Genomic DNA, 13,443 nt, shown 5'->3' with positions numbered 1-13,443 from the left:
TGTGTAAGAGACTTGCCCTGGGGAGCTGTCTGTGTCTAAGCCCCCAGCAGGCGCCAGGCCTCAGCTGGGTGAGTGGCAGAACCTCCCGCCAGCCCCATCAAGAACAGCCCCCAACCGAGGTCAGCAGGCCTTCTTTGCCTGGGATGGAGGGCTCAACAGAGCTGCACTCGCTGCTGTCTCCAGAATGTTCATTTTCCATCCTCTCCCTTCCCTTCTCTGTACCCTCCCACACCCTTCCTCCCTGCCCAATTCCCACCTTGCTCCCAGGCAATAGAGACCCACTTGCTGAATGTCTCTCCCGGGGGGCTGACCTACATTGCTGAGTGGCGTGGGGGGATTCTGGACCACAAGATGGGGCACCTGGCCTGTTTCTCCGGGGGCATGATCGCCCTCGGCGCTGAGGATGCCAAGGAAGAAAAGAGGGCCCACTACCGAGAGCTCGCAGCCCAGATCACCAAGACGTGCCACGAATCGTACGCCCGCTCAGGTAACCCTGCAAGGGGAAGGGGCAGCAGGAAAGACTGAGGCTAGACACCGGAAAGAACTGGAAAGACCTGCAGAGTGGCAGTGAGTGAAAGTCACTGGCCTTAGGGAAGCCTCACCTGGGACTTGACGCAGAATTTGAATGAGGAGTGTGTTATCCCCACACTGAGATTGTCACAATTAAAGGGAACACAGTTACGATTTAGAACTTTGGGTGTGCCAGGTGTCATTCACACCTGACACACATCATCACTGAACCTTGAAACACAGATGAGGAAACTGAGGCTCAGAGATGACAGGGCCAAGGTCCTATGTGAGAGGCACAGAGCAGAGGGCCCTCCAGGCCCTGAGGCAGAAATGCTGACCTCCTGAGCCTAACAAATTCCTTCTCCCTGAGCTCCTACCGCCAAATGTATCTCTGCCTTTCCTCCCTGGATCCCTCCCATTTAGGGGATCTCACCACCATCTGGCACCACCCTGTCATCATCCTTTGATCTAAGACCCCCAGAGAGCTTGAGAGCTTCTGGGTCATCCCCACCTGCACTCACAGCAGAACTGTCAAATGCAGGACTCAGAAGCCACGTTAAAGAACATGAGCCCAACCCTGCATGTTACATGTGGGGAAACTGAGTCAACCCAGAGCAGGGTGGTGACTCAGCCAAAGCCACACTGCACCTGAGTAGCTAAGCTGGGGCTAGAACCCAGGTCTTCTGATGCCCAGCCCCACCTTGTGTGCTGCCTCTCTAAACGGTGCCCCTCAGAAAAAGCCCTAGCACCCGTGACCCCATAAGGGGCCCACTGCTCTGAGTTGTAATCTGAGCCTTGGTTGGAGGAGAGGACCCAAGTTTTGCAGTAAAAATTCCTGGCTCCAGTGCCACTCTGCCACTCACCAGGTGGTGGCCTCCGTTTTCTCATCTGTTCAATGGGGACCGTAACATGAGTCTCCCAGGTGAGGCAGAGGGTCCCACAGGAAGTACCTGGCCAGCCACCTTCAGCCCACAGCGTGGGAGGCGTTTCTTCACAGTCCAGTGAAAGCGTGACCGTGAGCGCTGGTGGAATCCGGAGCTCCTGGAGCTTTGCGCAGGAAGCCAGCCGTTTGCAATGGGTCCTTACAACTGGTCTTCAATTTCCTTCAAAGAGCTGTCTCTGCCAGCACCATAAACAAACAGGAAATCTCAGGAATAATAAAAAGCTTTCTATTTGTTGAGGACAATCAACCCAGACCATAAAAGACAGTCCACTTAATAGAGCGTGTTGTTCCAGCCAGCCCGGCTCGCCCACGGATGGCTGCAGCAGGCGCTCTTGCCCTCACCCCATTAGCAGCCTGGCAAAACGACTGCTCCCTGATGGCCAGGAGCAGCTGCACCCTTTGAGAGGATCAGAGGGGCTAAGGTCTGCCTAATTCCGCTTCAGGAAGCCCTCCATGAGAGAATAGGATGTCCTGCAAAGCTCCAATCTGAATCTTGAGGAAAAGCAGCCCAGGATCTCTAGGGGTCCTGAATCCTGATGGGAGGTGGGGGGCACGAATGAGGACCAGGGCTGGGCCCTCAGCTGACCTGTAGGATGTGAAGGCATTAGAGAAAGAACGATCGGACCCACATACCCTAAATTTGGGGCCTAGTGAGTCAGACCCAGAAGAGAAACAGAGGACAGCCTGGGGGAAGGGCATCAGACAGATCCCAGGTCACATCCCAGCTCAGCCACAACTTGCTGTGTTACCTTGGACAAATTACATAGCCTCTCTGACTCTCAGTTTCCACATGTGTGAGAGGGAGATAACATCTGCCTTACCAAAATAACATTTTTAAAGTTTTGAAATAGTGTACGTAAAACACCCAGCACAGCCCTTGAAACCATAAATGGTGGCTGCGGTGGCGGTGATTGTGGTGGTCATTCCAGAAAACAGGAACAGCAGCAAATTGTCCAAAAACAAACAGTGACAACAACAAAGCCCAGACCTCATCAAGGCCTTTTTTATTCAGCTCCCTCTGCCCGAATATGTCCCTTCTGGGCAAATCTTCCCTCATCTTCACCTCAGCAGTCTCCCAAACTGTCAGCTCTGGAACGCTGGTTCTGGGAAGTGTCAGAAGCAGTTCCCAGAGAAAGGGGATCAGTTGAGAAGTTGCAAGTTAGCAAATTAAAGGGTCTGATAAGTCCTGCAGGCAGGAGACCTTCACTTTGTATAACCCACTGCTCCCCAAGTGTGTTTAAACCTGCAACCCTTTCCTGGCTGAGCTCTGGTTAACATCTTGCAGAGCTAATGTCTCAATACACAGTTGGGAGAACCCCACCCAAACCTTTGTCTCCCTGGACTGCTGGGAAGTTCATTTGGATTCTTGGGTTCTAAAACTATGAAAGTTTTGAGGCCTCAGGGTCTTGCTTTGGCCAGCCTGGACCAAGAGGGGAGCTGTGCAACTGCCAGGCTCGGCCTCATTGGGCAAACCACGCAGGCCCACCCCATGCCAGTCCATCATCAACCAGCACCCCAGCCAGGGCTCCCAGACAACGTCCATCTCTCCTGGGACAGTGGATCCTGAGGAGCAGGAGGTGGGAGTTCTGACCCAGGCTCCGGATTGGTCTTTCCACAGATACCAAACTGGGGCCTGAGGCCTTCTGGTTCAACTCTGGCAGAGAGGCTGTGGCCACGCAGATGAGTGAGAGCTACTACATCCTGCGGCCCGAGGTGGTGGAGAGCTACATGTACCTGTGGCGGCAGACCCACAACCCCATCTACAGGGAGTGGGGCTGGGAAGTGGTCATGGTGAGTGGCAGGGGGAGGTGCGTAAACTGGTGGCAGAATTCACAGTCGGTCAAGCCAGGCTGGCATCTGGCTAAGATTCAGAGTGCAGAGGGTCAAAGTTTGGTTGCAGAGCCAAGAGCCCCCAGCTGCGCAGAAGCAGGCCAGGAACTCGTGAAGAGTGTTCTGAGTGCCCAGTAGCCTTTGGTGCCTGTGCCAGTGTCAGAAAACTTAGAGGGGCAAACTCAGGGTGACAGCCAGAGGCAGCCCAGCACACACGTGGTCACTGCTTTTTGACCCTGGAGCCTGGACAGATGACTTTAGATTTTCCCTCTCAAACAGGAAAGGGCTGCTGGCTCACCTCCCTCTTCCCAAAGCCAGACCATCCCTGGGCAGCCCCATCCATCTCTGTGCTCTGCCCCCACCCCCATCCACTCTCCCCTTTGGTGTAGATGTCAAAGCCAGGTGTGGGGTACTTCAGAAGGTTCTTTGATGGATGCTGAGCCTTCTTTGTTGTTCTCCCCTGGCCCACTGCTCTCGGAGGAACAGACTGTCCTGGGGAGAGCCCCACACCCAGAGCACCGTACTCAGCTGGGCATGGGGCCTGCTCAGGTTCACTGACATGTTCATTGGCCAGGGTCCCCCTGCTTTCCTGAAGACCCTGTTTCTTGATTGAAGGCCGAGCATTTTGTGCTCCTGGGCCCCACCTACAGACCCTCTGTGCGTAAAAATTGCATTTCTATACAAAAGGCAGACACAGCCTCTGGCCCAGGGACTACATCTCTACAGGGAATCCCTGGGACGTGCCAAGTCCAGTCCCCAAATCCCAGCCCACGAACGTCACCAGTGCCTTCCCTGACCTCTGTCCACCACTGTGGGTGAGTCTGCCAGGTCAGTCTAGTCTCCTGAGAGGCAGAGAAGCTTCCTCTAAGTTCACACCAGGTGAAGAGCTCAGGGCAGGCGGGGACTGAGTTCTCGGTGTGGATCCAGGGAGCATGGCTCCTCCAGCTCCGGGCAGGGCAGATGAACCCTGAAAGAGTAATTCAACCTGCTGCTTTCACAAGTGCCAGATCCCCAGCCAAGGGTGGGGGGGGCCTGCCTGCCCAAGAGCTGGGCAGGCACAGGTTTTGGGGAGCCTCTCTCCTGACACCAAAGCTGCCTTCCTTTCCTTCAGGCCTTAGAGAAATACTGTCGGACAGAAGCCGGGTTCTCCGGGATCCAAGATGTATACAGTAAGGTTCCCAACCACGACAACAAGCAGCAGACTTTCTTTCTAGCAGAGACACTAAAGTGAGTTGGGGCTTGGCCGGTGTCCTTCCAAGAGGGCAACTCAGGCTCTTCTTGGGTAGGGGGCAGTCAGCAGTCCCCCCTTCACCAGCAGTTAGAGTCTGCTGTCCCAGGAGGAGCCCCAGAGGGATGGGGGCTTAGGATCCAGAGGGTTATACCATCAGGGGTAGGCCTTGGGCCAGGCCAGTCTCTCCACTCAGAGAGTGAGACCAGGTTGGACCCAAGGCCCCTAAGCATTTGCTGTGTGATAAGCTAACTTCTTTAACCTGTCTCTTCAGGTTACTTAAATTCCCTGTAACTCTTTCCTCATCTGCAAAATGGGTAGAATAATAACCACGATGGTGTCAATACCAGTCACTGCTGCTGCCTGTCCCTCGGCAGTTCTGCCGCTGCACGGGGCCCTCACTTCCTTGTGATGGAAGTTGGCCTCCTCATTTCCTCGCTGTTCCCCCAAGCAATCCCCTTGTGCTTAAGTCCTTGAGAATGGATTGGAATGGTCTGTTCTTTCCATTAAAAAACCCAATGGCTGGGAAAGCTGGAGGTCTGGAGTCACAACTCCCTGTTCGTTTTAGAGCCCGAAAGTCCACTTGAGTGTCGAGGCTCCTGGAACGTGAGCAGGCAGCCCAAATACCGGTGCAGTACTCAGGCTCCCCCTGCAAATAAAAGAGAGCCCAGGCCGTAAGGGGTCCTAACAGGTGGGGAAAGTACCAGAATGAAGCTGGTTGGGCGGGAGGTACAGAGTAGAGGCTGCGGGCAGGGCCAGGATTAAGCCGGGTCTTTCTGCCCAAAGCTCAGTGCTCCCCTCGGTGCCCACAGCTCCTTCCCAGAGACCTCTTGCAGGCAGATTTGGGATCTCTGACCTCCCTGCACCCTTGAGAATGGGCCTGTCCCAGGGGCCCCCAAAATTCATTCCCACCAGGTACCCCCTTCCCTGGAGTGCTGACAGGCTGTGTCTTGCTCCCCACCCTCTACCGGGGCACAGGTACCTCTATCTTCTGTTCTCTGAAGATGACATGCTCTCCCTGGAAGACTGGGTGTTCAACACAGAGGCCCACCCACTCCCTGTGAACCACTCAGACAGCTCTGGCAGGGGTGGGGGCTGACCCGACTCCCTGCTGCTCCCTGAGATGCCTTTTCGGGATTTGGGGCTGTTCTCAAAGGGACTGGGAATGTGGTCCCTGCCTGGCCATCCCAGCAGATGTATTGGACAAGCAACTTCTTTTCCTCTGTGAGGAGACAGGACTTGGAGATGCAGCAAGGCCACGCCAGGCCCAAACATTCCTTTCCACAGAGAATTTCTGTGAAGCCCGATCACTTGCCATTCCAGGGCCACAGCACCAGAGGTTTGTATTGCAACCTTGTGTATTTGATCCACTTCCTTTCGTTTTGAGGGTTTTTTTGGTTTTTGCTTGATTTGCCTTTTCTCTATGGTTATGTTTTATCACAGATTAAAAATATAGTTTTCAAAATCATGCGTTTTCAAAAACAGTATCATCCCAATAAACTAAACCTTAATGTGTTTGCATACTCACACAAAATTTTGACCCCATTTTCTATATTTGAAATTCCTTTTGCCCAACATTTGTGTCATTTACCTTATAATTTGAGGAGGGGGTCCCCTTTGATTTGGGCCGAAGTATTAACGAATCACTAGTGCTGTTTTCATTACTGTAATGGAAAAATCTGTAAACTTACAATAAAAGAGTTTATTGAATAAGAAATACAATTTGGTTCATTGCAGATCAGTGACTCCTGGGGAAATCATCGCAATATTATCATCAGAATAATCAACCAGCAGTTGATTTAAGGTATAATTTGGTAAAGATGCCAACTTCTATCACTTTCCCTTAAATTGGTCCTAATATATTCAGGAGGGATAAAGCCAATCCTTAAATAGAGTTGGATATTTATACTTACATCAAGGCTTGGAAGAAGCCCAGAAAAGGGCAGCAACTTGCCTGAGGTCACACAGCCAGTTAAGGCAGAGGTGAACCGAGCCCCTGTTGTTTGTGCACCACCCCAGTCCTGTGTTCATCTATTCCATCATTCAGCAGATACGTCGTGAGTGCCTGCAGGGGCACAGACACGAGGCTAGATGCCAGGGACACAGCTGTGAGCAGGACAGTCATAAGCCTCGCCCTCAGGGAGCATACAGTCAAGCAGGGAGAGACAGACCTTAAAGTAAAATGACTGCAAGTTACATGAAATGCTCCACAGGGGACAAGCGGGGCTGAGGTACTAATGCCTGGACCTACCTTAGGGGGTCAAGGAGAGCCTCTCTGAGCAGATGACCTTTAAGCTGAGACCTGGAAGGTAAGAAGGAACAGCAGGAAGAGTATCCCCCAAACCCACTCCCCGGCCCCCAACCATCACCCCAGGAGGAGGCCGTTCTGCAAAGCAAGGAGTTCAGGCCCCAACAGTGAGGAGAGAGCTTCCTCTCCGTCACCCTCACTCCTTTGCAGCATGTACATGTGGCTGACTTCACAGGGCAATTCCGAGTCCCTCCTCAGACTCAGCCGCTTCATTTTTGCGTGTTAGTAAACTTAAGGAGCCCCGGGGATGCTGGAACCCTGGGCCAGGTGACCTGGCTTTAAGCCTCCACTGTGGGAACCTGGGCGAGTCACTTGTCTCTCTGGGCCACTCCTTTCCATCAAGTAGAGGGCAGGCCCTCCACCTCACAACGAGAAGCTGCCGGTGCCCTGGGGTGTGAGAAGTGCTGCGGCCTTGTTCTGGAGACTCTGCGTGCTTCCAGCCTCCTCTTAAGCAGCAGTCAGAGCTACAGGTGAGCTGTCCACGTAGCAGGAGCCCTGGTGTTTGGTCAGTAAGTTGCTACCTGAACCCAGCAAATCACTTCAATCTTAACAGGCACCAAGAAAGTGGCTCCAGTGACCTGCTTGGGCCCATTTAAAAAAAAAAAAAAAGGCAAAACAAACAAATTAATTACACAAACATTATAGAGAGATGAGGAGTATCTTTATGATAAGCAGAAAGAAAAAACATTCACCTTCCTACCCTCCAGAATGGATACTGTTACGTTTTCTTCTAGATCTTTTTCTATGAATGTTCAGAATATATTTTTGCAAACATGATATTATCCCTGGCAACCTGTTTTCTTATAATCTGTTCTCCACTAAACTATGTATTGTGAACGTCTCTCCTTGTCAACATACATTAATCTCACTGCTGTCCCTGGCTGTGTCATACTCCATCATGTGCTGTACCATGCTTTCTGGATCTAAGCCCCTCCTGCTGGGCATTTGGGTTTGTGTCCATTTGGGTTCTTAGTTACAAATAATAGATGACAACTCTGCCTAACTTAAGCAAAAAAAAAAAAAAAAAGGATATATTAAAATGCCTTGGAGTGGAATGCCATGGAATCTCAGGAGAGTGAACAGTCAGACCTCTGGAAGGACTAGGAAGATGACTTGGTCAGGGACCCAGGCTACCAAACTCAGTGGGCAGCCTCCCAGGTACCACCACCAGGACAGGTGAATCCAAATGTTTGCTCCAGATCCTACTGTCTCCATTCAAGGACATGAGCTTCCAAATGACTTGGTCTGAGTCATGTGTACCCAGCCAAGAGTGGGGCGAGGCATCTTGACTGACAGACCCACCAAGACACCATGCAATGGACAACAGGCTGTTTCCTGGAGGAATAAAGGGATTTGCTACCAAAGTAACAGGCCTGCCTGCTGGCTCGGCAGAAACAGCACGACTGTTCTCATGCATGGCTTTAATTTTTTCGGCATCATAAAGAGAGTTATGAAAGCAAGCTGGACCCTCCCCCTTTTCCCTGGTACCATTCCTTGGAGTCAACTCCTGGAACTGACTCTCCAGGCAAAGCCACTTTGCATTTCCCCAAGGCCCCAGGCTCCCCCTTGGGCCCATGTCGCTGTTCCCCTCTCCTCCCCACAGCATTCTTGTCTTCTGCATTATCACTGGGAGCAAGTTGTAAAAATGATTATTTTAAAATTCATCCTCCAGGAGGGCGCTTGCAGGTGGAGAAATACCATCCTTTTGGCAACTTAACTCCTTTCGGGGATAAAAATAAGTTAAGACCCAAGGTAGGCTGAGAGGAGAGGGGAATTAAGGGATGAGTCATCCTCATTAAAGGAGGAGCTGCAGAATCCAAGCTCTGGAACCATTCCCTCCTTCCCCAGCCGGGGGCCAGCAAGCATGCTGCCAGTCTCATTTTAAGCCTCCTCTTTGCCCTCACTGTGCAGATAGAACCACATTTTTCACTTGTTTTTTCATGGATGGGCTCGATGCTGGTTCCTTCTCAGAAAGCTTCATTAGCACCTGGCTCTAGGGACTGGGGCCCGCAGGGCATCATGTCCCTGGGAAGGGGAGACACAGTCCTTTGCCAGATACCACCTTTTAAAGACTGTGTTTGTTCAGACTGGCTTCATACACTGCATTGTGTCTTCAGCAATTTGCAAAGTTCAAAAGCCAAACGCATGGGAAAGAAAGGCAAAAAATAGAAAATCTGATTTAAAGGTAGCATCGCTGAGATCCAGGATGTGATGCTCTGTTCTGCTCTGTTTGCTTTGTGGAGGTGACCCCATCGTGGTTAGAGAAGGTGCTGGAGATGGGGAATGGGCCAGCTCCCCCCAGCTCCTCCCTGGGGGGCTCTCCTTGGGGATATACTGATTGATCATGTGGCGCAGAGATGCTCAGCCCTCTGTGACTCATGCTTAATCACACACTACTCGGGGGATGGGGCGCTGATGCTATTTTTTGGTATCCAAAAATATCTAATCGGTTTCCTATATTTGGGACAATATTTTGATCCAGCTCAGCCTGCCTCTTAAGCCAGGGCTTCTCAAACTTGAATGTGCACCTGAATCACCTGGGGATCTTGTTAAAATGCAGTTTCATACTCAGTGGGTCTGACACAGAGCCCGAGAGTCTGCATTTCTAACAAGCTCCCTGAAGATGCTGATACTGTTGGTCTTGGACCACACTTTGAGTAGCATGGCCTCAGCTAATGGTCACTCTTTTGGTTTCTGCCCTTTATTTGCACCCCTGGAGTTGTGGCCTCTCCAGAGTAATGTAGAGGGGTTTGGGTGTGGGGATGACATCTATAGGTACCTTGGCTGCAGAGGGACCTACCTCAAAACAGGTGTCTATCACCTAGACCAGTGGCGCCCCCTCCCCAGGACAGTCAGGATAAGACAGGAGCAGCCTCGTTGGTGGCTTAGAAGAATGTTGTCCAGTAGAACTTTCTGTGATGACGGAAATCTTCTAATCCCTGCTGGCCAACAGGATGGCCACATGTGAATACTGAGCACTTAAAATGTGGTTAAGTGCAACTGAAGAACTAAATTTTTTATTTTATTTCATTTTCATTAAATTTAAATAGCCATGTGTGGCTGCTGGCCACTGTTCGAACATTGTAGTCTTAGAACTTAGAAAGCCAGTCCTCCACATGCTGACTCCCCACCAGACCCTCCGCCACCTGCATCATCACAGAAAGAATCTTAGCACAAAATATATTGTTTGGAGACCCGAGGATTTGCTTGAACGTACATGGTTATTTTTATGCACATTCTAACCTCTGTTTTCTGCAAAATCCCCTCGTTCTTGTTTTGTTTTGTTTTGTTTTATTTCTCACTAACTTTATCTGCAGATGGGCGTGCATTTGGCCAGGTTGAAGATAAGAAAGACAGGATGGCAGGACACAGAGGAGAAGCACAAGCTGAACCCAAGTGGACCCGGGTTCAGGTCCACCCTGCCCTTTCCCCGGGCTGTGTGACCTTGGGCCTGCCCCTCATCTCTCTGAGCTTCTGCTTCGCCACATGTGGAACAGGAGGGTGGTTTCAAGGGTTAATTGAGCCCCCAGTGAAGGACCTCAACACACAGAGTGATGATCATTATTACTAGTTTGTGAATGTTCTTCGTAAACTGTAAAACTTGCGTAAATGTGAGGCAAAACACGGCTGTCAAAAATTCTTTTTTTTAAACAAAATGCTATGAAACTTGGAGGAAACTGCATCAACCAGGCCCAAGAGACAGACGAAACTCTCAAAGCAATAAATCTGAACATTTTCTGCTTTTCGCATAGAACAAGCAGATTGCCATTAGCCTTGAATCTGCGAAACTGGAAAATTGGGATGAAGATTTGTTGGCCATCCAAGGGCTTCCAGGGGCTGGCATGGTTTGGAAGGTTGCTCAGGGCTAGAGGTCTGAAGGAAGATGCTGAGAGCTTGTCCAGGAAGCTGGCAAAGAGGCATCTCTGCTTTGAGGTCCTAGTCATCTCTCCTCTTCATGGAGACCCTGAATCCTTCCTAGGATGCAAGGGAGGTGAGGCCGGCAGCTATTTACAGGAAAGGAAACTGATTTGATTAGTCCACCCCTGGTCCCGTGGAGAGAGTGAGGAGCCAGGCCAGACCTGTTTATCACTCTCCATGCGGGATGCCCCTCATGTTGGGGCTGAGATCAGAGCTTGCTGAGTAGACAAAAAGGTTTCACACATACACACACATGCACTCACATGCACACACTTGCACACGCACACACGCACGTACATACACCCCTTGATTTCCCTCTCCTAAGCCTTTGGATTTATTGGCCAGCCTTGCAGTCATCAGGGGTGTGGCTGTCTCCCTGAGGGTAGCGGGGTGGGACCACACCCAGGCCATCCCCAGTCCCTATTCCTTCGGGAGTTCCCTGAGAACTGGGAGACAGGGAGGAGCTCTGCATTAAGCCACAGGATGATTCAGAACTGGACAATCATTAGATCAGTGGCTCCCAGAGTACAGAACCAGGCCTGCAGCAACAGCAGCATCTGGGAGCTTGTGGGAAACGCAAATTCTCAGGCCCCACCCCAGACCGACTGAATCGGCAGCTCTGGGGGGCACCCAGCAGTCTGCGTTTTTAACAAGCCCTCAGGTGACTCTGATGCAGGCAGAGGTGGGAGAAGCGATGCCGGCTGATCCCCAAGGCCACCAAACACCCAAGAGCAAAACCTATGCCTGGACCGTCTCCATCTCATATCAGTCCTGCGTCAACTCCGTGCGGCTCATCACATAAACCCAATAAGAAGAAAACTGCCCCCTTCTTTGAACAATAGGAACACCCTCCAATCACTTAAGCCTCTTTTCAAAAAAATTAGTAAAATAAAATTCACAGTGAAATCTCCTTCATCATAAAAGCTGAAAGCCAAAGACATTGAAATCCAAACTCTTCCTTCTCCAGTTTTTATTCTGCTCAGTCTTGACCAAAATAAAAATTCTGCTCTCAATATTTTTCCTTAGATGTCAGGGCCTCTCAGATGTTGGGGTTCCTCTGGCTCCAGTTGCCTCCTGGGCCATCTCCTCCATTACTGGGGGTGGCCCTGTCACCTCCTCCAATGCTGAATTAACCTGACCCCGATTTTCTGGAGCATCTTGATTTTCTGGAGTCAGACTCCATAGGACGTGAGAATCCCAGCACCAGGAGAGGTTAGATACCAGCAAACTTCCTTCCCTCTGGCCATTATCCCAGCAAAATGATGCTCCAGAGCCCTGCTATTCCTGACCCATGATGCCTGCATCATGCAGGGCCCAGAGCAGCGCCAGAGAGTCACGGGTGGCCTCAGCCCTCCCAGGGCCCGGGTGGTGAGCATCCAGGGGCCACTTCCTCTAACCTGGGGGAAAACCCCCATAGATGCTCAGGCTCCTTACGAGGAGGGAGGTATTAAGGATACTTCCATCTTCTGGCACAATTTAGAGAATTTCAACTGTGGCAGTCCTAGGTCTTAGGACCTGCATGGGACCCTCTCCAGGCACCAATTCTGCATATTTTTAATGTTTAGGTCCCTTTGCTTCTCTTCCTGGCACCCAGTGCTAATTGGAGTGTGGGCTCTGTCTAGGGTCACAGCTTCCATTCCTCTCTGAGCAGGGAACCCCACATTTGTAATGGGTCCATTCCCTACCAGGCTGTCTGAGCTTTTCTCTCTGCATTTCTCCATACAGTAAGTTCTTGAGGTTGGGTTATGGGGCTCACTGGTGCTGCCCCAGACACTATTCCAGAATTCTCCGGGCTTTGTAATTTGACAAGTAACCATTAACCATGTCTGCCAGGCAATGAGCAAGGTACTAAAACTGCAGCTGTGAACAAGGCAGGCAAGGCTGCTATTCCCATGGGTTTCCAGGCTGGTGACAGAAATGCAGGCACATCTGTAAGGTGAGTACAGGCGGAGGCCACAGACAGGGGACATGTAAGAGAAACTGGGGGAGGACATGAGATGGGGAGGTCGGGGACAGCCCCATTGAGGGAGGAGGAGGGCACTGGCACTTGTGACAGAGCATTCCCAGGCAGAGGGAAAAGCCAGTGCAAAGGCTCAGGGGTAGGAGGCACTGGTCCGTTTAAGGACCGTGAAGGCAGTAAGCGGGGGGAGGGGGGCGCTGTCATCTGGGCTGGAGGAGGTCAGATAGACCAGCCCCACCTTGCAGGACCTTTGGAACCACGGCAGAGTTTGATTTTAATCTGAGAGCAGCAAGACACTAGGAAGGGTTTAAAGCAGGGGCATGAGATGACCTACTTTATATTTTTGAAAGTTTCCTCTTACTTCTGAGTGGAGAGGCTTAGGAATTCTCTTTTTCCCCCTACATCTGTCTCAGTGGAAAACCATTCTCAGGCTCCTAAGCAGAAGCTTCTGGAACCGGTGCCCACAGAGGCGCAGAGAGAACCCAGGTCCCTCTGCCATGTGTTCCCACAGCACGGCCTCTCCTTGGCCTCTGGACTCGTCCAGTCTCGGGCCTGGGAGACGTCAAGCCTCCAGAGCCGTCCTCGGACCTTTGTTCCTGCAGCTTCCACGTCCCTCTGTTTCCCCCACGCCTTTCAAGCAAGCCTGGCTGTGTTTTTTAAGAACTGAAGCCACTTCCTAAGGGAGCTCTTCTCCTTCTCCAGCACATGGGGAACCAAGGCTGTTTGTGGGGTTAAGGGCCCTTCTC

At 51.4% G+C, this 13,443-nt stretch overlaps 1 protein-coding gene across 1 annotated transcript in view; it reads left to right on the top strand.

Annotated features, from left to right (window-relative positions):
• Positions 1–11,677, top strand: part of MAN1C1 (mannosidase alpha class 1C member 1) — a 128,264-nt gene extending 116,587 nt beyond the window's left edge. Inside the window, exons 9-13 of the mRNA XM_010993703.3 lie at positions 268–487; positions 3,072–3,244; positions 4,395–4,510; positions 5,490–6,315; positions 10,137–11,677. Of these exons, the coding sequence (XP_010992005.2) occupies positions 268–487; positions 3,072–3,244; positions 4,395–4,510; positions 5,490–5,610 (630 nt within the window). The 3' untranslated portion in view covers positions 5,611–6,315; positions 10,137–11,677. The remainder of the gene's footprint in view (positions 1–267; positions 488–3,071; positions 3,245–4,394; positions 4,511–5,489; positions 6,316–10,136) is intronic.
• Positions 11,678–13,443: the final 1,766 nt, after the last annotated feature.

The sequence above is a fragment of the Camelus dromedarius genome, chromosome 14 (assembly GCF_036321535.1).
Source record: "Camelus dromedarius isolate mCamDro1 chromosome 14, mCamDro1.pat, whole genome shotgun sequence".
NCBI lineage: Eukaryota > Metazoa > Chordata > Mammalia > Artiodactyla > Camelidae > Camelus > Camelus dromedarius.
This window is presented reverse-complemented; position numbering and strand designations above follow the sequence as displayed.